Source organism: Aptenodytes patagonicus, chromosome 12, assembly GCF_965638725.1.
Source record: "Aptenodytes patagonicus chromosome 12, bAptPat1.pri.cur, whole genome shotgun sequence".
NCBI lineage: Eukaryota > Metazoa > Chordata > Aves > Sphenisciformes > Spheniscidae > Aptenodytes > Aptenodytes patagonicus.
Window position 1 is genome coordinate 11,517,021 of NC_134960.1, and position 26,543 is coordinate 11,543,563.

A 26,543-nucleotide genomic window follows, 5' to 3' on the forward strand; every position below is an offset into this window, starting at 1 on the left:
TGTTACTTGTGCTAGGTGTATCGAGGTTGCCCAACTATAGAGAAATAGCTTAAATTACAGCAACTTCATGAGGCACGCTTAGGGTGGGCAGCACTAATCAGAAGCTCTGCAGTGGTGGGTGCTGCAGGCCACCGAGTATTTAATCTGCGTTATCTCTTTGAAGGGCACACCCTTTAGTAGCACCTCCTTACCTAATTTTACAGGAAATCCCTTCTTGTTACTAATTTTATTTTTACAGAAAAACTTTATTAGAAGAAATTACTAATAAAAGTAGTATTGCCATTGTTGCACTTTTATATCTCTCATGCACCCAACCCCTGTTACAATGAATCCTCTGAGCACTTATCTCCCCACATTTCTTCTTAACTACACACAAAATGGGGAAACAAGGAGGAGTGGGAGGAGAGAAGGAAGGGGAAATAGATTGCAAAATCTTTGCTAGAGTTCACAAGTACTTACTTAAATTTGTAGTCCCACCAGCTTCAATGGACCTATTCACCCAAGCGTCTGCTTATGCAAGCAGAAGTTGCACAAGGGCGGCCCAAATTATTTGTTCGAAGCCATACAGAACTTATTTCAGAGCCAAGATTAGAACAAAGACATTCCAATTCGCAGGCCCACAGTCAAATTGTTGTTACAATTCTCCTACCCAAGCTTTATAGCCAAAGTAGAAGTGAAATGATAATCAGCTAATCAGTGAAGTTTGGGGGTTTTCCTCTGTAGTAATTATAAAATTAAGATCAATGGTGACAGTCATCTAAGAAAAATCCAGAGACAAAAGCATGAATTCGACAGAACGGTAGATGTAAGGATCCAAGTTTCTCAAAATTGTGGCCCAAAGATCACTGTAATTGGCAAAGTCACATTTTATATAGATGAGAGGGCAGAGGCAAGCAAACTGCAGATCCATTTGGCATATTCCTTTAATTTGTAATAATAAAGGTATAAAATAACCGGACACAGCCTTTACGTAAGCTGTGGAGGATGACTGTGAGGCTGTAATGCACACTAACGAGTTTACAATGCATTACTATGATGCTCTTTAGGAACACTCAGCACACAATGTGTAACAGTAGGGCCAGATTCTGCCCACTCTCTCAGAAGTTCTGCAGAACAGGAGTAAGAACTGCTTCACCCCTGGCAGATACCTTACTCCCTGACATTATACAAACACTACAAGTGCAAATACTTGCAGTGGGAGTATATGACGAGTGCAATATTCTTATAAAAGGGCAAGACAGCTGACATGCTTCCCATTATGCTAAGCAATTTGAGAAAGTCTCCTTCACAGTTGCCTCCCACGTTCCAGAAGCAACAGCTCTGTACCACTCCTTCGGTTTTATTCTGTGTTGTATCTAAGTGGCACAATCTAGCCCTAAATATGCAATTAATCTGATACAACATTTACAGTCTTTACAATGACACACATTTACATGGAAAAGCATTTCTAGAGAAAGCACTGAACAAAAATAGAACATGCTTGAAGACCTTACCCGTTTATCTATCTCTCCATGCTGCAGCTGAACAAAGCGAGCACTGATAGCAGCTATGTAACTCTGTTGATTAGAAAATGCAACCCGCCCAGCTCCTTTTGGGTACTTCAGCTCAGGGTCTGTGTCAATTCCAGCATAGCACACCCCTCCATACAGCCGATCCATTATCATTGCAAGTTCCACTAAAGCAGAAAGGAAAACGAAACAGTGGTGTAGACTTGGTAATTTTTTCTAAAAGCATCAAATGAAACAGTCCATTTGTATTCATGTACCCCGCTTTAAGTGTCAAGAACACTTAATACTTCCCTTGCTGAAATAACTTGTTTCCCCCGTTGCTCCCCAAATCAGACTGCATATTCAACATGCCCAGTGCTGCGGAACACGCAGTGTACCTGCTCGTAAAGGCCGAGGAACACCACCAACAAAAATGGTTTTTCGTGGGTCAAGAGGCTGTGAACCATCCATAACAAAATCACTATCACTAAGGTTCCAAGGCCGGATCTGAACCTATGGACAAAAAGCCTTTTTTTTTAACCATTCACAATTCGAAGTATCTCAGTAATATAAAATTAAAACAGTATCCTACAAAGAAGAAAACCTCTTAAACGGCTGTACTTTCTAAACTCATTTTCTACTTGTTCAGTAATCATTTCTCAAAATGAAATGGTAATAAGCTCTGTTAAGACAGACCACTTGATCATGCTAAATTTCACCACTTCCTTGTTACCCAAATTTCTGGGAAAAAAACCACCCTCCACTTAGACATTTACTTAATCATGACTGAACTGTGCTGTATGAACCACACTGCTGCATACGTATCTATGCGATTCATGTTGTTCTAGCCACATGTAAGCACCAGACTAGCGTTATCTCAATGCAACAGGCTCCAGCGCGCAAAGTTGCGTGTTTATTTACTATGCAAAACTAGCTGCTTTATATTTGCCTACAACTGGCCAAATTTGAAGTACAGGAATATAGCAAAAGTCTCTCCAACTGTCAACAGACTCGCATCAGTCCCAAAACCACTTGTACTAATAATTTACAGTTCGATGCCACTTCATGGTTTTTTGGATTTAATTTGTCTCTGTCAAAACATGTTACAAGCAACACTCAGACAATATGAATTCTACATATAATAAGCATAAAATACCTGTCTGGAAATATATTTATTACATCAGCAATGGTGAAATTTAGCAAGCCTTTTCTAACAAAAATACAAATTGTAACGACTAAAAAACTTCATAATGTCTAGTTTCAAAATAAGTAAGTTGGTCTTCTCTTTGAGAACTTAATTTCACACCTTAAAGAAATTTAAACATTAGCACTCTGAAGACAGAAAAAAGGAAAAAAGGCATCTGAAGAGAACAATTTCTGGTTATCATACAGGAATTGTGCAGGCCCTGACAATTCTACCTACCGGTTTGTCTTTGATAGTCGGGCTGGAAACACAAAGATAGAGCTTTCCATCTTCTTCAATACATGCATCAATCAGTGCCTGTACAGAGCTTTCATCTTGGAACAGTAAAAATGCATATCCTACAAAAGGGAAAACAAACATGTAACTTCTTTTGTCTATTTGCCTATAGGATAATAATTTAACCCAGAATTATACTTGACACCATGTCATCATGCTACCATACAGTAAGGGACAAACTTTAAGATGCTCTCACACATTTCCAACCCAGACTCCTGCAAGTCCTCTGCAGAGACATGAAGGAAAGCAGGGAGCTTGCTGATGAGCACACTCTTTCCCCATTTCCTTTGAAAAGGATAAGCCAGCAGTATGAACTGAACAGAAGCCACAGCTGTAGAGGCAAACCTGCCAGGATGGTTGTTAATACAAGGTACAAATCCTTCCCAGCTTCTGTGGAGGGCACTTAGTCCCTTTAAAGAGGACTAGTCTTGACTATTATTACAAGAATGAAGAACGACAGGGGGAGAGAAAAAGGAAAATGGAATGAAGTAAAAACAGGAAATTAAGGAAGAATTCTTTTAGTGCAGAATAATTGCAAAGCCACATTCTAAATTCCACCAGTTGATAACAATCCCAAGGATTCAACTTTTTTTCCCCTAAACATTCAGTCATTGTCACAAAAATCTGGTCTAAAATGGAGTCTTATCAAGAAAAATTATTCTAAAATGCTTGTATGTTATTGGTTATCAGATATTTACCTTTAGGAGGAAAATAAGATTTGCTCTCTGCCTTGTGTGGCCAGTCTACAATCAAAGGTCCAAAGCGACGAAAACTAGCAGTGATCTCATCTGTAAAGAGAGAAAGGAAAAGGCACGAATTGAAATTAAAATAAATTGAAGACATTTGAAGAACACTGATTTCAGGTGGCTTCATCCTATAAATAAACATTCTGTGACCCTAAAGGTTCAGCAGCTCATAGCAATGCTTACTAGCTGATGGGGAATCTTTATGGCAAGTCAGAACACGCATTAGAAAACAAGCCAGGTCAAAGATCAAGCTTTTCTTTCTACTGATGATTATAAATAAAAGCTCGTAACCCGCTAATTCGCAGAAACAGTCACTGCATCTATACAGCTATAATAACCCAGTTTCAACTATTCTCCCATAAAGAGTTTAGAGACAATTTGCTGACTTGCTAGTAAGCAATCAGCTCTGCCAATATGCCTTATAATTGCAGAAAGACTGGAAAAAAATGAAGGCACTATCACAAGACCCAGCCATGCCCGTTCATATCACATGCCAGTGCCACATGTGCAAACACTATCTGAGCTTGACCTCAAACTAACAGAGTAAACTTGCAGGACATAGTTCTGTAATTTTATAGGAGAGATGGCAAGAACATATCACTATATCAAGAAGCAATTCTTGCATCCATTTCAATTCTGCCTTTGACCTCAAATTTCTGGTATAAATTTGCATATGCTAGTCCCATAGAAGTCTTCTAGTTGCAATTCTGTTCTTCTTGAAATTGAGTGATTATTTTCCTTCTCCACAAACACACTTGAACCATCGCTAGTTAAAGTTCTCTGGACAAGAATTTTTCATTAAAAAATTGAAACAAAAAGAACAAACTTCACATTGCTGGAGCATCATCTAAATTGGCACGCTGCTCAGCTGTATTCTGTTTATGGTATTACAGGGCTTTCTATACTAGCATGCTGTTGGGGGTTCCTAATACACAATTTAGAGGATTTTCCCCATCCTCAAATTCAGTTAGAAATCTGAAAAGGTGTTATTAATTATGTCTTTTTCAGTTTGTTTACGCTCTTTGATGACATTACTAATGAAATAGCAACTGACAATCCACTGTACTGACAGCTTCTCTGTGCACTACAGATCATCAGGAACATACACAGCAACGGTAGCGTGTCAAGGTTACATGCTGATGGAAGATATAAACCAAGGAGAACAATACTTCCTACATATCTAATCTTAAAATAATTTCTGTTCAGAACAGCACTTAACACAAATTTAATGTTAAAGCACATACATAAAATGCTTTCTAGAAACAGGATCAGAAAAACCTCAAAAATTCAGCTGTGATGTACATTTTAAATCGTATACTCTTTATTCTAATTCACACTTGTGCATTTAAACAGGAAGACTGCTGAAAGAAGCAACTCTGAAAAATTCAAGCTACCCTCCTAGCACTGGTTTAGGAAAGGTCCCATTCTTCAATAACTAGGGTCCACAGAGACCAAACTATTCATGTGCTCATCTACTTTTAAAACAACAAAGGTGACAAAGTTAAAAAACAAACAAAACCACAACAACAACAAAGAGAGACTATAAGATAATTTTTCCTCTTGTAAACACCATGTTATATTTGACCTTTTAATAATAAAGTAGCTCTCATGTTTGACATGAAAGTCAGGTTGTCACGTCACAGTAGTACACACTGCAGTACATTACAATCACTCTCCCTGACACAAAAAGTGGGTATTAAAACAATTCTGTGATGAAGAAAAAGCAACTTTTCAGATTTACAGTTGCTGTCATTCTTTTAACCACTGTACCAGCACGCTCATACATACAGAATACAGAACTCTGGTGAAATGAAGCTTCACAACACTTGTGCATGATTTTTTTTTTTTAAATAACAACTGCAGTATTCTGTCACCTTGGTCTGTATGATGGACCCACCACAAATTCCTGGTTCCTCACTCTATGCAACTGCCTCTGTACAGATTCATTCCTGTCTGACTGCTCACCATGCACACGTTAGAAGCTACCACAGGACATAATCACTGCTGAAAACAACCTCTGAGAACTACACATAAGCATCCAAATAAAGAGCTATGACTTACTATGCTATACAAACTTTACAAAACTACTAGCAATACTTTTCCTACTACTGGCTTCTGGTGCCTATAAAATGACTGCAATGTATTTATGAGTTTCAACAGGTGATATTTACTTGTTTATTTTTGCACCACCATTCCTTTTTTATAATTTTTATGCTGTAAAAGTCAGTTAAATGTGTGGTAACATATGAGTTTGTTCTTCAAGGGCAGAACAATGCTATAGCCTAAACTAATTTGAATTATCTCACGTTTGCCATGGACTGAAAGTGCAAAAATACATTTACAAATCAAAGCTTTTCCGTAGAGTTTGGAAAACAATTATTCATTAGCTAACAGACAAAAGCTTTCACACCACAGTTTTGTCATTAAGCCAGAAGAAGCTTTTCTTGACAAGGTTTTCCAGGTGTACCTTCATCAATATCTGGTGGCAGTCCGCCGACAAAGACTTTACGGGAATACCGTTCCACTCTTTCTCCATTCTGATGGGAGAAGCAGTGAGGTGATCCTAAACCACTGTGAAGAGTCTGATCCCCACGTCCATCATCCAAGAACCCGTCTTCCATTGGAAACAGTGAAGACTGACCTGAAGAGGGGGTTAAAAAAAAAAGAAGGGAAAAAAACATACTAACAGAACAAAGCACACACTGTTTAAATAATTCTTAAAAAATGCACTAGTTGCTGCATTAGCAGTAGAACTGTTTGCAATCTTCCCTTTTAATGAGCAGTTATGTTCTCAATTTCATATGACCCTTAGTTTTCAGTATCATTCAATAACTCAAATGCATTATTTCAGAGAAAAGGTTGCTTCCTTCTTCATAACTGCACTACAACTAATGAAAATTTGAAACAAAACATACTTCTAATGGATGTTGAAGTTGACCATTTTCCATAATATCTCGTGTTTCCAATTAGATTTCTTTATTAAAAAGGTGTAAAAGCAGAAGAGAATATAAGCCAAATTTTTTTCTGGGACTTTCCCAATAGCAGACATCACTAAAACCTAAGCCGTATGTATCATTTTCCAGTGGACAGCTTCTTACAATGAGTAGACACAATTTCACAGTGCAGATGGGAAAACAAGAATTCTACCAGCTAAATATATTACACATTTAAATTACCTGATATCAAAACATATCATAAACCACCCACTTGTAAGTAACAAAAATATCCTCATAAAAACAGGAAGACCCACTGTAATTTACTGCAAATGAAGACTGAAAACTAGGCAATACCGTGTCATTCCTTGAAGCAAGTTTACTTAGATGTTACAACAGAGTTTCGTTAATGGACTCACTCTAAGAGAAAATGTTGTAAGCATGCTTCCCCTCACAGCCCAATATTCTTCTGTGATAATCCTTTATCATAAATTTCCTTAATAATATTTATTACTTTTAAATAAGATTCTTTGATTTATAAATGCAACTGTATATCATCATAAATAGAGCACACAAGCTGATCTCTTCCATGAATTCACCCTTTAGTTACAGTTTTCAATATCTAGACAACAAACTGAATAGACTTCTACTCATTTAAGGAGCATTTTAGGAATAAATAAATATATATAGGGAAAGCAAGCACATAAATGAGGTGTGCTACAAGTTTTAGGATACATTTCCTTTTGCCTATGATGCAATATACTCTGTCTGCTTTTTCAGAATTCACTACAATCTACCACAGTAATGTATTGGTAAGGTTAATTTATCCTGCTCTTGCTTTCCTCCTTTGAAACAAATTTATTAAAAAAAAAAAAAAATCTTGAAAACAGAAAATTTCACCACTTCCAATATCCAGACATTTTCCATGCAAAAATCAAACAGCTAACAAGTTCAAAGAAAAAAATACAATAAAATCCACAGTCCATAGAATTTACACAAATAAAAAATGGAAGGCTCGGTCAGCTTGCTTTATTTGAAATTTCAGGAATCTTTGTACACCTTTAATTAAAAGAAAAATCAACTATAATCAGGCCTATTTCTGTAGCGAGGCAAACCTGGTTCCTACTATGATAAAAATATTGTAATATAGACTTAAACATCATTTTGTTTTCCCCTAATGAACTGATGCACGTTTTCTGTTTCACCTCTTAAGACCCCAATCCTGCAGGTATTGTTGGAAGGAAGCAATTCTCCATACCTAAACAACCTTTTCAGGTTCACCAGCATTACCACTGCTGTTAGATAATTCAACATGCATGCTTGCAGGATCTGGTTCTTTAACGTAGCAGGCCAGGACGTATATTCACTATACTCTATACTGCGTCAAGAAAACCATCAGCACCCAAAAGAACCAAAATAAACTTCTCCAGCATTGGCATTCATAACATACACACAAACACAACAACATAGCCCTCCAGTGTAACAAATCATATAGATGATGTCCACCGTAAGGACTGTGATCATTTCAGCCTCAATAGTACTACTGTGGAGTACTAACTAATTCAGTTAAAATGTTTATTTATGGCATGCAGACTATGTAAACTTATGTGAAACTGATGCTTTATAATCTTAAATTTTGGAGTTTGCCCTCTAGTAACAACTTAATGTTATTTCTCCCATGAGACATTGTCAACATTAGAAAATTAAATAGGAATATTGTTACCTCGCCTTCTCCCATATGTCCTTGCTGCATGTTAAATGAGAAAGAAAACAGCCTTTCAAACATTGTTATAAGGACCAAAAGACCTTGTTTTATCGCCTTTATACTAACTCAGTGATTCTCAAGCCTTTTCATACTCCAGGTCATTTAAAATGGTGTTCACAAGCTGACCTCCCCCACCACCCACAATACCGTGCCTTCCTTGCACCATCTCTGTTACTTATTGATAAAACATGTTGATACAAGGCTGACAAAGTATATATGTATACTCAGAGACCTTTTGAAAACAATTTTAGTTCTTAATTTGCACACTTATTTTCAAATCTATTCCTTAATCCTCTGCTGGGTGTATGCCTAGAAGTAAATGGATCTTCTCTCATGCACCAGGTCTCCTGACACATTCTGCAACGCACCATGCTCTCTACCTTGCCAAGTTCAAGCATACTCTAACACTGATCTTCATCTGAACTGTAGGAAAAGCTCTAACACAAGGGAAGTGGAGGACCATTGTGTTCATTTCTGTTTTCAGATTAGGTTGCTATAAAAGCTTTTGCACAACCCACAAAATCCTTGGTTAAATTATTACTGGCAAATAACCAGCTGAAAAAAGTCAAGAAGAAAACATCTGTGCCACTAGAACTGCTTTTCAGACCTCCTGTAGTCTGAGTACAACAGTATAGATTCTCTCATACTAACTTAGTACACTTTGCTGTAATTATTCGACAGCTACCCTCTGCTTCCTACTTTTCATTTTCCAAAACAAATCAATTCTACCACTAAAAAATACAACATTTTTCTGTCCTGGCTTCCAGGACCCATTGTCAGAATATGGCCAAACTTTCTAATCAAACTTGCACATTCTTTCTCTTTTAATCCCATTAAAATCTGGGTCTGAAAGCAGGCCAACTGTTTTCAAAACTTGGTTTCTCCTGGCAAGTACTATGAGAAACTCTCAGCACATCATGCATTTCATTTTGCTTCCTCATTCAAAATTGAGGCTGACAATTAGTTTAAGCATTTAAATATTTGTAAACCACAACAGAGCAGGAGTCGTTTCCTCTTTCAAAATAAAAATCATATCAATCCAATTTACTTCATAATTATTTAACATCTGTAAGATCATTTTACTTCTCTGATCTTCTGCTGATAGAGATACTCACAATGAACACCAAGAATACAAAATAACAAAGCCCTAGTCTTCAGACTGGAGCATACTCTCGACCATTCACACAAGTACTGGCTTTACGGGAGAATCTTAAAGGCTGAGGGCCTTTACAAGTATAATTTGTCCATGGTAATTTTGAATTTAGAAATCCAAGATGCTCATATAGTCCTCAAAGTAGAATGTTTTAAGGAACTTGTCTTTCATGGAAAGCAATCAGCAATCTTACTGCATTTCTGACAAAGCTCAGAAGCCTTTGCACATTTTAGAAAACATCAAGCACTTTCAAAAACAGCTCTGCCTATAAAGCCATAAAAATCTTGCTTGTGGTTTCTAAATTACTAACAAAACCACACAAACTCCTTCACTTGGTACACCCATTCTTGGCAACAAAGCAGGCAGCAGAGATATGATTCCCACTGCGGATCTGTAACCACAATTTAGGTCAGCAGACTCCTCACTGCTTTGCCACCTGTGTCACTCACGGCAATAGGATTTTTCTCCTTTACTAGTACGGAAAACAAAAAAAGCTCAGCCACCAGCTAGGAAGTATTTCCAGTGCCAAATACTACTGAGGAGGTTTTGAGAACCAAATACTAAGAATTTTTTTTTCTTCTTTATTTGCTTCTTATTTTCTAAATTTGCTTCATCTAACCCACAAAATACCAACATTTGACATTTCAAAACATTTCTCAGGAGCCACCGTTTATCAACTACCCCCATGCAGCACAGATTCAAACTTTCTCTGCTCACTGAATTCAGAGCTCATCACATGCCATTAATTTCACACAATATAATACACAACACTGAAACTAAAGAATGCTCTTTTGGCAGGCCAGGAAGACAGCTAACTGTGATGTACCAATTCTGTCTCTGGCTTTCATAATTTCATATTAAGAGAAATCTTTGCTATGGGAGTACCCTAGCTAAGCTGCAACATAAATGAAGCCTTAAGGTAACTGTTACCAACCAGAGAAAAAGATTTAATTCTGAAAATCAGGATGCTTGCCCTGCTGAGAAATGAAACAACTACAATGTTGGTTTGGATTCCTCAGATCTATTTTTCCTTTCCCCATTTCTTCAACATTTCAGACAACTGCATAAAGGGCCTAGGACAGATTTACTAATCTCACAAGATATTTGAGCAAGAATTATGTTACAAAACCTAAAAAATACAAAGTGTTTATGCAACCGGTTCAACTGCTTATTAATAACCTATGCAAAATATTTTCCCAGTAAAATTGGCCTGACATGTAAAATGCTATTAGCAGCTGCTTCAATTATTTTGTCACCTCAGCCCTCCCTGCAACACTCCTTTCTATGTAAGAAATAAAGCCATACAGAAAGCCAATGATCTTTTGCAAAAATCTGCTGCTTTTACTGTCTTTCATTTTAAGGAACTTAATGAATAAGCAACCCACTCAAATTTTTGTGTCTTTTCTTCATTTGAGACACTTAATGGGCTCCTGGCCATTTCCATCTCTTTTTTTTTTTTAAATCACATCTTTCGTGTCTAATGTACCTCCAATTAAATGTGTTGAGCCTTCTTCTCTCTACAGGAAGCACCAAAAAGACTGTCAGCACATTGTGTATAATTACACATGCAATTCTGTATAAAGTACACAGTTCCCAATGACAAAGATATTCTGCTGAGGAAGCACAAAAAAGGCATGCAGCAGTCCTAGATCACTTAAATCCCAAACTTACTACAAGGTTGTCCTGCAAAAAGTGTGCTCAGGCTGAGCACCTGGCACTCTTTAATGGTTCTTGCTGCCTTCCAATCTGCAGGATGGTAGCAATTTCAGGTGTACTTTGTGCCATTAACTGTGGAAGATTTACATAAAAAGCTCAGCTCAAGAGCAGACTGTTTAAAGCAAAGGGACCAGCAAGCAAAAGGATCTGTATTTCCTGTGAACATCATCCCAACTTTCTAAGGCCACGTTACAACTAGAAGAATTACACAAGCATCCATAGTTAGTATTAATATAAACATCATAAAACTCTGGAATGGACAGAGCAATTGAATGCGCAAAGTTCAATTACAGTTGTACCTTCATTCTCACTACCTTGCTACAGTTGTTTTAAGGCATGTAAAGTCTAGGTTGATGTAACACCTGTCCATTTCTGTACCTAACTTGTACCTTTAGTCCAAGAGCTCCTCAAGGCAGGGATTCTGTTCTTCACCTTGGCACAGAGGCCAACATAGTAACACACTGCAATCTTTTACATTAGTCATTGATATGCTCTCATTTCCCTCCTCTCAAAGATCAAACCAGACTTGCTTCATTAGTGAGTTCCAAGCAATTTCAGGTTTCTATGCACATTAATCACTGAAGTTACCAGAGAAATACTTTTGAAATTTAAAAGGGACAAATATTCATGTTGACTTTTTACATAACCTGACTGTGAGAACAAGTAAGATCCAATCACACCCTTCCACCAGGCATTAGCTCTACCACTGAGACAGCTTCCCACCATGCAGCTCCAGGAAAGCTAGGAAACTTGTGTCAATTTGCATATACTCTTTCATATTCTACACCTATCACACAGGCTCTAGGAAAAATATTCAAGCTGAACAAAATTTTGCTGAAGTGATCCCAATTCCACAAGCTTTCATGAATGAAGTAATGATTTTAACTGCTGATTTTTAGGGACAAAAAGTGACAAACAAGATCCTGCAGTACAAACGAGGGAACCACTACAGGGGAAATGGGCTACAACTCTTGCAGATGAAAGAAGTAAAGAGTAGAAGGGAAAACAAAGCCTTTAAACCATCATCAGCTATTTGTTAAGTATTATATAAATGGAGAAAAGTGTAAGAGTCCAGATTTTTTTAAAAAGGGGGAAAATAAGGTTTTCTCTAAGACTATCTTGAAACCTCTCCATATTATTTAAAAAACTTTTAACTGTAGATGGTCATAGGTGGCCAGTTTCTTATGTTGGAAGGCAAATATGACTAATACACAAACATACAGTTTCAAAGTTTCACTGAAACTGTTTACTCTGCTAGTCATTTTCTTCCCCTAAACAGAAGACAGGGAAATAATTTGGTGCTGATCTGTCTTGTTTCACTTAGGACTTAACTTTTAGAGAAACAGAAGTAACAAAGTTTCACAGGATTATTCCTAAATGTGAGCTAGATATCCTTGACTCTATTATAGAAAATATTTATGCTTTCTTGAGTTTTATTTTTAAATTATAGAAAAATAATTGAAGTACAGTCTGGTTTGGCCATTCCAATAGCAAAGCCTTATTTCTGAATTATACTACACTGAACTATATTTTGTAATTGTAGCAAGATTGACAATGCTGTGCACAAGGCCATTAAAATACCAACTACGGTATTTTATTACCTTTTTTCCCCCTACTACTCCCTGAGGGCAGGTAGGGTTGATTGTAACTCAAGAGTTAGATTTTATCATCACTTCATGTTTCACAATGCATTTCATACGTAATGCATGGACCACACGTTTCTACCACAGGTACATTTACAAGAAGTTCTGTAAGGTCATGTCAAGCCCAATTTCTCTGGTGAAGAATCTAATCATATCCTTAACCAAACCAAAAGCAGAAAAATGAAAATTATAAAGAACATCTATATTTAACGTACCTTTGGTTGAATGATCTCTGTATATGAAGGAGCAATTCAGAGACCAAGACAGGTATTTTCAGAGAGGTATATACACTTTCTCAAATTAGAACATAAAAATCATATCTACCTATATGTATCTATACACAAAGGTATTTCTTCCTATTTAAAAGAGCCTTACAACTTAAGTCTTAGATTACATTTTCAATAGGAAAGCAGGTAGTACTTTTTTCTTGCCATGCAACACTTTATGACACTGCTTTTTATGCATTCCTTGGTTTTAGTTCTAAAATATTAAGGACAAAAGGATTAGGCCACAGTTCCATGATTGTTAACATAAGACATGCATGTGTGCAAAAATTTTGCCCAGTTCAAGCACTTAATCTCATTTCTGTCAAATTATCCTGAGCACGTGATATGTTGACTGTGGAATCAACAGCCGATGCCTGGTAAAGAGTGCCACAGTCATGTGATACCTAATCCAGGATAAATTGTCAATATAGAATAAATTGATCAAAATTTTAACAAATCTACACTGACAGTGAACTTATTACATGTCAGAACTTTGCATCTTATGGTCGCAGCCATCTTTATGATATTGTCAAATGAGATCCCTGTTTTAAAAACTCTTGTCAAAAGCAAGCTACTGAAAAGGGATAGGAGAGACTCCCTATTATGTGGATTTCAACACTACTGAACTTCAAAGAATGAAAAACATTCAAACAGTATTTTCTTAATCTAAGACAATCTTACAAAAATTAAACACCTCTATATACACATCTGGAGAATGCATATTTGTCACACTTTTAGCAATGTCAAAGTCAGCATGAAACCAGAAAAGTACACTACATTTGGCTGCACAGTAAAATCCAGGATTAACACCTTTGGAAGTACTGATTCTGCAAAATTAAGCGGCAGAGATGCCAAAAACTGTATTTTTTCCTCCTAATTTATTTTTAAAGAAACGTAATGTAAAAAAAGGGCAGGTCACTGCCACAAAACACAACCAACATACGAAAAGCAAACCGTTTCTTTTCTTCTAAAACCCTGAAGAGAATGTACCTATAAAAGCCTTTTAGCGCTGGCTCTTCTAATGGTAACACTGGTTTACCTGTGATTATGTTTAATTAACTGGTTTCACATGGTAAAAAGGTAGAATCTGAGTGTATGGCACAAAGCAGATTATCAGCATAATAACGTCTAATAGTTTGATTGTTGACAACTTTATACATCAAATAACCAGTGGGGTGGAGGGGAAGAGAAGCCGAGAAACAGTGAAATTGAAAGCTACTGTTTCCAAGGCTTGTGCAATGAGCTCCAAGTTTTTAGGGCTTTAATCTGCCTAAAGCAAAACTGCCTCACTGAAGAGATTGTGCAGTTATATTCAGAAAAGAATAATCTATGGGGGAAAAAAGCCCTAATGGCTCTCATTCCCATGCACTGCACAAACCCAGCTGTAGTGGTACCCAGAGACACTGCCACTGCACGACCCAGGGCAGAAAGGCACACGTGCTTCCAACTCAGCCAGTCCAGCCCAGCATCGGTTCAAATCCACCTTTGTGAGAAGTTCAGGCTAACTCCCAGATTGGGCAACCGGGACAAAAAGTCCTAAACGTGCTTCCAGCATAAGTCTGAAGGGGAAATGGAAACAAAAAAAAGGTTAGCTATGAAAACACTGCAGTTAGGTTTGTGTGAGAGCTTTAAAAACCACCACCATTATTATTCCTTTGCTGTTGATGCTCTCAGGTAGTCTGCCAGACTAAGAGTGCCACGCAGACCGAACCTCAAGAGATGATCCCTCGTACATTTCAAGAGCCACTTAACTACTCATGAAAGGTGACAAACCAAATCCAGTCTCACTCCTCTCAAAAATACAGAAGCTTCAAAGCTAACTTTGAAGTTTTCTTCGCTATCAAACAGAAGAATACTGAGAAATCTTCTCCTAAGCAAACCTGCTTTAAATCCTAAACATAGCTACAGCTTTGTCTACAAGGTATCAATATTTTTTCCATAATTCCAATTACATTACACTGGGTTACTGAAAATCAATTTAACTGGAACCCTTAAATATCATACGTATTTGAATATAACTCTTCCCTCTCCTCCAGGAATCCCCACAGGGTCAGAGATAAGAAATCAAAAGCAGAAAAGCAAATCCTGGAGCACAACCCTCTGCTGGAGACTGGATGCTAGTCAGAATTATACATGTATTTCAGAAAAGCAGCCACCCTACTGCTGGTGGCACTAAGCTTTATTTTCTATTAATGTATGACTTCTGGAGAATAGACAAGAAGTTATAAAACCATCCAATCTTTCCCCTCAATACATCTTCCAGTTTATGATATGGAATAATTGGCAGCATTTATCTTTTGAACACTTAAACTATTACTATATTCACTTCAAAAATACAGGATGAAAGGCAGAGTTTGCAACTGGGAGAAGGAAAAGCATTACACAGCTTTGCCACCAAAGGGCAAATCAGGTTCTCAGCCACAGAACTACTTCAAATGTGTTAACTTCAGTAAATTCCAAAATACACACTAATGATGGACTTTCTGACAGGAGGAAAGGAAAGAAAGGGATGTCATGTGCTAAAAATCGCCAGACAGAATTTATTTTGTAAGTGACAAGAACAATTTATTGAACCTATTATAGAATTTATTGAACGACCTATAAAAACATATGGAAAAAGGTACAAAAACTTCACAAACCTCCCATTCGCAGTCATGGTTCACATGCACCGTGTTCCTGGATTCTTTATACGTAGCATTTTGCCTCAAGAGATGCTGATATCTGCCTATACCGTCATACCTATACCAGGACTTCTGCCCACGCTTTAATGAATAACCTGAAATGCAATTCCTGCATGTGACTTGCAAGGGCTGGATTTACACTGGCATATACTTACATGCTTCAAGATTTAAAACCAGAGTTCCTTACGTACAATAATAGGTTCAAAGCAACTTATTTTTGTCTGTGGAAGGAATGGTCACAAGACAGCCTGAAATGCAACATGAGGGCTTTGTTCCTTTTTTAAGCATCCTCTTACTTCACTCCCAAAGAATAAGGAAATAGTAACACAAGCAAGTCAACATCAAGCACACTCAAGTCTCTGCAGCATAACATTTCCCCATTTTTCATTTTTACAGTAACCAGCATAGATAAGGCACTAATTTTTCCAATATATGTGAAAAAACTGTACTATACACTTCCCCACACCCAATCCAAATGGGAACAGAAACAGAAAACTGTATTTTAAAAGAATCAGCACTTCATTTCCTCTGCCTAGATTCAAAATGCAGGACCAGACACCAACACTATTTATTGTAACAATTTAAAAGGACACATGAACAACTAAGACATTCTTTAGAATGCCTTCAGAAAGCCATCCCCATCTCCCTCATCATTTGTGCACTAATGACAATATGAAGATTTGTATGTAACATTACTATAAATTACTGGGAATTTATTAATGTATTATAAATTTTTATATATTTGATTTTACCTATGACAAGTATCCCCACATTCTATACACAAAATTTATCCTTTTCTCATACCTATCCAATTTGACTCCTGAGCTGGGATTCTTGTTAACAGGTTTTCTAAGTAACATTGAAAGAATACCACTCCGTGTACCTCTAAAGACACTTGATATTTGCGTATCTAGAAACAGCAGGTGACTGCTCCACTCATCTGAAAGTCCAACTATCAACATTATAGTGAAAAAAACCCCAACCAAACAAAACAAAAACCAAAAAACTAGCATCACAGCTAACCAATCTGCATTCCAACAAACAATACATTAAGTCAAGTACAGATAAATCTACTGTAAGATGTATTTTCAGATTCGCCTCATCAATAGTTCTCATCATTCCACCTAATGCCCAACTAAAATAAGTAGATATTGAATACACAAATTGTATATGTATCACAATTCTTTCTCCAACTATCTTAAGTAATTGATGGAAAAATCAGATTTCAGACTGCTGCATAGTCACTCATGGGTATATGCAAAGACTGCCCACTACTAAAAAGTGTTTCTGTATGACCTTCCTAGGAGCTTGTTCCTGTTTACACTTACACCTCATCTGTCACCTCCTTATCTTTTTTCAAAACTCATCCCCATTATTATACCTCCCATTTCTTCTTTATCTCCAGGTTTAAGAAAAGCACTTCAGGCTTTTCTTTCTGCACCTTTCATGCCATTTCTAGCCTGATAAACATGATGGTAGAGAGTATGCAAAACGTGGCTAACAAAAGACTCAAAGAGCTAACAATTCAACATCAACGAAAAAAGCAAACAAAGTGAGCAAGACGACGAAAGACAGGTAGTTTCAGCAGTTTGGGAGGGGAGGTGGGCGAGCTCTCTGTCTTCTAAAACAAAGAACAGACACTACTCATGGAGTACAGCTCCAAATTAAAGGCTGCTTTGAAGATGATCCAGAATGGTCAGAGATTATCAAAGCAAGAATTCAGAAAAAAAAGGAAAAAAAAAAACACTTGGTGGACAGTGATATTGAACAAGGCAGAAGATTAAACACGCTTCTAAAAAAAGGGATGGAATTAATTTAACGAAGACAATAATATAAAAAAGAAAGCAAGAAAACCTTAGAAAGGTTTTAATCAGATTAGCAAGGCTGCTGTCATGGAATTCAGCACAATTTTGTTGGCTGTAACGCTTTTCAAGATCAAATCACTGATTTAGACATGAAAATTTTTAGCAGTATTTCAATGTTTTGTTGTGTTTTCTCTAACTGCCACATCATTTGCAGAACATAAATTCCTAGGAAGTATCTTGTCTAAGGAGTATGAAAGGCATTTAATTTTCCATGCAGACTCTGAAGATGGGACGGCGTGGCAAGGGGCCTATGATAAATGTTTCAAGATTGGACAAAAAAACGTAGGTCTCATACTCCCATGAAGTTAACAGGAATCCTAACTTTCAAAGCTGGACCAGGATCAGAAAACCCTGGGATATTTGTACTGCTCTGTGGTGGCAGGGGAAGGAATTTCCTGGCCTCAAAGGGTGGTTACATTAATACCCTCTAGCTTATTGCTCAATGGCTCCGTTTTAGACAGAGAGCATAAATCAAGGTGTTGCTCTTCCTCAGCTGAATTAATACCCTACCTCAAAACCCTGCAGTAGTGAAGTATAAACATCTAGTTGTTTGACATCTGCATTATCAAGACCCGTATTTCTATAAAAATGCAGGTATTATCACAAAGTTTAAACTACTCAGTAATTCTTGTGTAAAAGTAGTACCAAGATAGGTAACCAACAGTATCTGTTTTCTTACTTTATTTTCTTCCAGTACTACATTTAACTATATATATTTAACGTAAGTCAAACTCGAGTTCTGAATGCAGTTCCAAAGACAAATAAATGCCAACATTCTGAAAAATTCCCCAAACTCTGAGAAGCACCATAGCCTACAAACTACTTCCCACACACTTAAAATTAAGAATATCAATAAATGCAAGGGAATTAACAGTAATTCACCTCTTCCAACTGATGTTTTCCATCATTGAAAACAAATACTAAACTGCTACATTTCACTACATAATTCGGATTGTGCTGTAATTTCCAAAATTATTCCAGATGATTGCAAAAATGTTTATGATACAGTCTTAAATGTTGCACCTCTGTCCTGGGATTTTTGCAGTTTTCATCGTAATAAGAGAATTTGCAGCAAACACTAAACTGAACAGCACTAACTTAACTACTGCTTTATTTTTTAAATCACGTGCATCAGTGTACACAGATACAAATGGTTTAAATTATTTATTAGGTAATGCACAATGTTTTCTGAGATAGTATAAATGGGTCTGGGCTTTTCGCAGTTGATAACAGAAAATTAAGGTGTCAAAGCCAAGGAATAATCAGGAAAAAAAAAAATCTCAAAAGTCTTAACCTAAATTACACTATACCTTTGCCTCAGGGCAACCTGTGTTCCAGTCCACAGACGTCTTCCAAAGAACGGGCAAATTCTCGTTTCATTTACCTCCACCTAAATGCTGCCAATTCCAGACTGCTATAAATTAAAAAGCTTTTTTTAAATTGACCCCGTTTTCTTATGGCATACGGTGCCACAAAACCAGGCAATCATTTGGTAGTTTCAAGGCTTTAGCTGTCCAAAGTATCCTGGATACACCCATGTTGTTTCTCTTGCTACAGAAATAATTCACACCCAGTGCACTCGCGCTGCTGATGGGCCGTGGGTTTTGTACGTGAGGAATCAGAAGCCTGGACTGGAGGGGGGGGGGGGGGGGGGGGTGGTAGGAGAGAGAGAGGGCCTGCCTGTGACTAAGAATACAGCCATATTAAAAGTCTCCATTGTTGTTTAATACCGGTATTACACAAACTGAGCAGAGCACGCAGGCTTCAGCATGCCTTCAGGAAGCACAACACAAACGGTGACCTTTAAATCAGAGCTCAAAGAAGAGCACGCTCCAAACAAAGTTACTGGAACCCGCCAGTAAGGGTAAAACCCCGCAGTATTTTCCTCTCTCCCCTCCTAACTACAACAGAAGTCTCGTCAACTTGCAGCAGCTTGAAAATACAGCAAAGGCAAAAGGTTCGGCCACAATTGCGAAGCAATGCATGCGGGCGCCTATCGCTGAGCACAGCCCTAACACGAGCAACCCCGCTAGGACAGCAAAGATACCTTGCGGTGTGAAATCTTCATGTGCCAGCCCAGATTGCTCGGGGACGGGCGCCCGAGGCGGCGGCGGCGGCAGCCCGACCGCAGCCAGAGGGCCACGGACAGTATTCGGGATAGTCCACGCAGGCAACAACTGCAGGGGGGTTTCTACACCCCCTCCTTTCTGAGGGCCCCCTCTAAACCAAAGATCGGCCACGCAGAGGGAGCTTGCTTTTAAACTGGGGTGTTTTAATCCACGTTTCAGTGGGCTGCCACTTTAAAAAAAAATTTCTCTTCACCACCCCTGTCCGAAATGAAAAGGCGCTCACCTCCACCTTGGGGAATTTGGTAGCGCCAGGTGAGACGGCTGCCTGCGGCTCAGGCGCGCGGAAGGGACCGTCAGTAAAACGCGTCTCCTCACAGGAAAAGTTGGTGCGGTGGGTTTTTGTTTTAATTTCTCGCTGCGTGTCATCTGTGTTGGAGTCCTCGTATTTTTGGCAAGTTTGAGGCATGATTTTCGCTTCCAAATCAAGTTTTGCCTTTCTAAGCCTATCAAATTAAGCATCTCTTGCAAAGAAGCATTTAGTTCAAGCCACAAAAGCAAATGTCAATTTAAATGAGAAAGCTGGAAGTTTATTAGATAATAGCGAATGAATGTAAAATCATACATTATGTATGGTTGTGATTACTTCTACGTAAGGTTAGAATCCAATCTATGGTCTGATCTCAGTATTTATTAATGCAAGATTTCTGTTTGTTCCTGTTGCCCAGGGGATTTCATTTTCTTCCTAGATTGTTGGCTGTTTCTAAACAAAGGCTCTGGTAAACCCCAAATATTGGAAAGGTGGGGATAAATCAACGAACTCTTCAATTGCCAAGACAGGAACTGGTGAAAAAAGCATACCGAAAGACTAAAAAATTAAAATACTGAATGTTGCCCCAAAATTTTGAATATTAGCTGCATTTGGAAAGAAAGCATGCCCGCCCTTGTTAATAGCAGTTATAACACTGCTACTCTAACCCAACGGAAAATAGTGGATCCCAACAGGAATGGGAGCTGCTGATTTCAAATACAATTCACACAGTGTTTCCCCCGTCACAGCTCCATCAGCGTGGGTTGTAGTTTATTGCTATTAGACCCAGTTCAGCAATATTTTGGGATAATAAAACAATTGGTTTTCCTCTTAATTAATATGCACTCAAGTCTGCAAATCCCATTAGCCGTTCCTGGTTACTGCATAGGAGGTAAAATTCAAGAAGATCCTGAGTAGGAAACATTCAACACAGTAATTCATCGACAGTTTCCAAAGACAATTACAGCAAACCGTAATTGTCTACAAAAAATTGTCTACAGCCTGGCGCAGTAGAAGCGAAGGTTTTTGTGCATTTTATCCTAAATGGGATACAATAAAAAATTGCAAATGAGTAATCCTTAGATAAGATTGTTCTGAGACGAGGCGCACAAATGAGATCAATCGCCGATGCTGCTCTCGGAAGTCTGAGGTACGACCGCCACAGTTCCCCTGAGAGCTCGCTCACGTACAAGAGGCAGCAGAGGCATGAAGACGACTGCAGCATCAGTGCAGACGTACGCATTGGCCAGAGGCCTCTGACTTTCAGAACTCAGTAACTAGATCATGTAACTCTTCACACAGAACAAGAGTGGGGAAGAAAGGTTGATCTTAGCCACCAACCTCAAGTATGCCTCACTGCTATGAAAACAAGGATGATTTTAAAATTTAAGAAAACCTCAAAATCTATTATTTTACATTTTAAAATAGCTCAGATTTTGTCCTGTGCAGATATAAAGGACCACTTCCCCAAAAAGAATTGTAGCCTTTGTTATTTAGCCCTTGGCAAAAATTGGGACTGATTCTCACCAGATTCTCATTAATTTTCTGGATCATATGGGAAACCAAATGGCCCATTCTACTCATTAATATGAACATGTTGCATAGTCCATACAGCTAGAAAAGAAACAACTAGTTCAGTTTCTTATCTGATATTCAGAAAATGCTGTCAAAACTATTTTGATCCCTTTCATCAAAGAACGCTTTATAAGGTTTACCTACTTTCTTCACATCTGAAATAGTTTTTCAGATCAATATCAAGGGGCTGATGATTGCTTTAAAAATACAGTTAGGTGTATCCGCTTGCTCAGAGAAATCCTGAATGGTGCCAGTTCTCATCATTCTGGCTTTCCATCTCTAAAATTTAGAGCTGCTATTTGACTCTCTCTCCCAGGTCTATATGTATACTCTGACCTTACACTACTTCTAAAACCCTCCTTTTTGTGCCTAAGTATGTTTATTTCACACAGCATTCATGCAGATACTGAGCTATTCACACCCAAATTTTACAGGAGTGCTTCGCAGTGCTACAAGCAGATGTACTGGCCTGCTTCTTTAATCCATTTCACCTTGCGTAATTTCCAGGCAATAACCTTACATCCCGAACTGAACCATAGGATATTTCAGTAATAAAACAGTCTGCAGTTGTAAAGTATTTAAAGACATTTCAGTGTCACTTAACAAGGAAATATTTAGTCAATCTACTACTATTACAGTAACGCTCAAATTGCCATCTGGAAGACCCAGATTCAACAGTCTCTGGATCCCAGGCTCAGCTCACGAAGGCCGAATACATTGTAAAGAAGATGCAATTAGTCTCCAGGGAAAGGCTTCTGCAGGCTGTCATTGGCTATGCAGCATGCAGCACACTCACTCGTGTGGATAAAAATAACATATTGAAATGGCAGCTGCTCAGCAAAGGAAGGGGATTTGAGCAGGGATAAAAATATACCTTAAAAAGAGGAAAAAATGCTTATCAAAAGCGTTAAAAGGTAATATTGAATGTACTGAATCAATGATACTTAAGATTCACCTTTGAACCTCAAGCAGGAAACACTATTTCATATAGCAAGACAACCCAAGAACATAATTATTACTGTCCTAAACAAATCCAAGGCTAGCACAGCTAATCACCTCAGTCAAGAAGTACACACTGTGAATGGATTTTGTTAAATTCTGAAGAATTCTTACTTAGAATTTTATTACAGGATCAAAAACCTGCTGCTCTGAACATACCATTTAAACACAGAAATTATTTCCAAGAGATGGGGAGTTCCAAACTGTGCCTGGTATCTATTATCATTTCCATACTCTTTAAGTTGTTTTGAAGGTATATTTTAACACGCTACCTCTTTCTCTTGAGGTTCATTACAATATGAAAGGGGGTGGTGTTGGTGTTGTATACTAAACTCATGCTGAGTAAAAATTAAAGCCTCTCAAAGACTCACAAGATAGCAGTGAGACCTATTAGATCATCTAAATTATTTCCATGCCATGCTGAGATTGCTCTCTACAGTATGTTTTATTAGTGTCTTGCCCAGGCTATTTTTAAAGTCTCAAACACAGAAGCTTTTCCTTTCTGAGAGTATCCAACTTTAGTTTAAAAGCACTGTATGCACGGAATAATCCATTTAAAATGCAAACCAAAAAACTTCTTATGGATCTGCTTATTTAACTGCAGGTGTTTGAAATGGCAAGCAAGATTTGAACTGACAACCATAATTTGTCATATTTTAAGATTTCTAGATCCAAGGTTTTTAAAGATTCCTTTCAATCAGTTTAAATAAAGGCGAGGCAAGAAGAGAAAAGTGAAAACAGGAGAGAGACAGAATCTGTTAAGACATAGTCATACGCCAACTGATACAGATGGAAAAAAAGCCACAAAAGGCTTGTGATCACGAGCCCTTCTTCAGACTTGACTTGAAATGTGTTTTGTACCAGCAAGTTACAATTTTTTTGCAGCTGTATCAGTTGGTTTAACTAAAGGTATTTCCTCTCCTTACAAATCCCACCCTACCTACAGACGATCACTGCAGCATTACCACCACACAGTAGATGCTAGTTTGAATAAGGATCCATTCCTAAGTATATTACAGCAAATAAGTTACTGTATTAAGTCTGCTATGCCAGATAAGCAGCAGCCAAATTCAGCGTACTGCATATTTCACTATAAGCAAACAATGTTTTTGCTGAGGAAATCCTTGAAAAATGAGACTTCACAACAAAGTATTTCATGTAGGATCACTTAAATTTTTCATCTCAGTTTTGAGGCTTTTTCTTTGTAGTTTTATAATTATTAACCATGAAACAGAACAATTTATAAAGAACTTAAGAAATAATTCCCAGAACAATACCTGATCGATAATACTGTGTTCTGATCAGTATGATACAACACACATAAAACTTTAGACAAACCATAGATGACTCTGCAGAGGGGACTAACAATCAAGCTCAAGCAGGAATTAACGTCTATCAGAACTGTACGTATTCTTTGCTGACACACTTATTCCATCATTCTTAAAACACAGTAAGCACTCAAAAAAAAAGATTTGAATTGCAAAGAATCTTTTCAAAGCATTTAAACTAAAAATCATACTACTGTACAGAACTACCCTTGTTTAGTTGTTGAATATAAATACATATGAACCTGACTTTGTTAAATTCAAATCTAAAGGGAAATCTTATTTGTTCTGCAGCCGTGTCACCTTGGGTTGTTATCTTGCCAGATTTCAGCAGCTAAAACCTGGGTTGGGCCTGCGTGACGGTTGAATAGAAGGTCTCGGGGCAAATCCCAGGTGCTGCAGTCAAGAATGGGCACCTGATTCTTGGTTCAGTATACAATGCTGGGGTCATAGGATGTTGCCAGACAGCATGTAAAACAAATGAAAGCTACTACTACTTGTCATTAATAAAAGCCTGGCCCCCACCACATAAGGAGGAAATGTATTTTGGTTTTTTAATTCATTTGGCATTACTTTTATCTACATCAAGCTCTCCTTGTCATTTCAATACAAAAGTGTATTTCTTGGTGTTTCTCATCTCCCTGAATTGCTGCAGAGTACTGGGGATGTGAAACGCAAGCTGCATTTGAGACCATGGTGAATGCAACAAATGCAAGTTATTGCCACTTTATCAAAGGTTGGTCTTCTGAGCAAGAATCACTATTAAAACAAGTCAGATTTCATTAACACCACAAGCCTTGATATCGAAAGAAATTTACTTTCAGAAACCACAAATGCAGGTTTGTTTTTTTTAGTGGTCTCATGACTGGTAACAAAACTGAATGCTTAGATAATGAGCATATCTAAGAGTTTGACTACTTTTACTTACACAAGTCACTGTCGAACTGAAACAGATTACTCATTATACAGAACAAGAATAAGAAACTAGACTTCTGAATTGTATACCATAAGCAGTTTCTATTCAGGTTTAGATAAAATATGTAGACAATGCTTTGAATACTTTGTAAGTTGAGGTATTTTCAAAGAAAGATTACCTTTGCCAAAAAAAAAGATAAATCCCAACTGCAAGTCAGTTCAACCCCCCTTTTCCTTTCCCAATGGTACAAATAATTCTGCAATTCAAGGCAGCAACAAAAAGAGAGGTAAAGAACTAAAAAAAATTGTGATGAAATACTCAGTGTTCTTCTCAAAATGACATAGATAAACCTCATTCGTCCCCAAGACAGAAAGAACTATGACTTCAGCAGGAAAACACTATTAAGCAAAAAGTTATGTCTCACCGAGCTGCACAAGATTCCTGAAGTTGGTCATTTTTACAGGCTGCACACATTGTATCTATTAAAAACAACACTGGCAACTTACACAAAAGATCAGCTTATGTTTGTGTTTCGCATTGTTTTGTATAAAGACAAAACACACTTAAGTGGTCATGTGTTGCAACAGCTTCATCTAGAGACAACTGAAAAAAAGAAGGCCTACCCAAGCTGACTGACCTGCATTAGGTGCACAACGTAACTTTACTTTTCCTAAACAAAACTGAAGTTTCTTATTCTAAGTAAGCAGTCTTCCCAATTATTTACTGCAGGAAATAGTCTCTTTCTAAATTTACCTTTCAGTGAATCATTTTCAGCTCTCATTATGTCAATTAGCGAGTTCTCCAGTGAATGCATGTCAAAAGTCCTTGTGCGATCCTGCAAGCAAATACAAACAAAGCCAGTTTAGGCAACACACAGTGTTAAACAAGACCATCTGAAACAAAAACTTCAGTTTTGTTCTACGTTACTACAGCAGAATTAAGCAAAAACACATACACCACTAAGGTCAGTCTGATGTAGGAATATTAAAAATTAGAATATTCTTAAATATGAATCTGATCTCTATTTATCATAACGAATCATTTAAGAACCCCGATTTAATTTTTAGTTTGTATTCCTTGCTATACAGTTAAACTTTGTTTAAAATAATTTCACAGTTAGGAAGTAAAGATCATATCCTGGGAGACAGAATTGCAAGGCGAAATCATAAAGTAGGTATTTCAGCCCAAATTTAAGAAAATCTAAATTCCAGAAACACACAATTTCCTTCACCTAAACTACTACCTCAACAACTGAAATAATCTAATTCTGCACAGTCATTTCAAATTCTGCATAATTATAAAGTATTCCATACAAGCAGTAGTGTTCCAAACAGTCTGGTTTACTCAGTGACAACTTTGCTCTAATTTTTAATTCCCTGAATTCACAAGTTTGGTATTCCAAGCATTACTAGAATTGAAGGAGGACTCAACAAATGGGAGGCAAGATGTCTCATGTACCTTACTGTTTCATTATCTCAAGCCATTTGAAGTATACTTACCAAATATTTCTCCTTCATATTAACCAAAGCCATCATTTAACACATGTATGGTTCAGACTTTCCCAACTAAAACAACAAAGTCCACATCTTACAAATCTGATGCTATAAAATATCCTGG

The 26,543-nt window shown here is 37.6% G+C and overlaps 1 protein-coding gene across 2 annotated transcripts in view; it reads right to left on the reverse strand.

Moving 5' to 3' along the window:
- CPEB4 (cytoplasmic polyadenylation element binding protein 4) overlaps positions 1-26,543 on the reverse strand; it is a 45,057-nt gene that overhangs the window by 6,315 nt on the left and 12,199 nt on the right. Inside the window, exons 2-8 of one of the 2 annotated variants that reach the window (XM_076350270.1) lie at positions 25,680-25,761; positions 8,370-8,393; positions 6,181-6,354; positions 3,666-3,755; positions 2,911-3,029; positions 1,886-2,000; positions 1,494-1,675 (exon numbers count right to left, since the gene is read on the reverse strand). In XM_076350270.1, coding sequence (XP_076206385.1) covers positions 1,494-1,675; positions 1,886-2,000; positions 2,911-3,029; positions 3,666-3,755; positions 6,181-6,354; positions 8,370-8,393; positions 25,680-25,761 — 786 coding nt within the window. The remainder of the gene's footprint in view (positions 1-1,493; positions 1,676-1,885; positions 2,001-2,910; positions 3,030-3,665; positions 3,756-6,180; positions 6,355-8,369; positions 8,394-25,679; positions 25,762-26,543) is intronic. The other variant, XM_076350271.1, reaches the window with a different exon arrangement.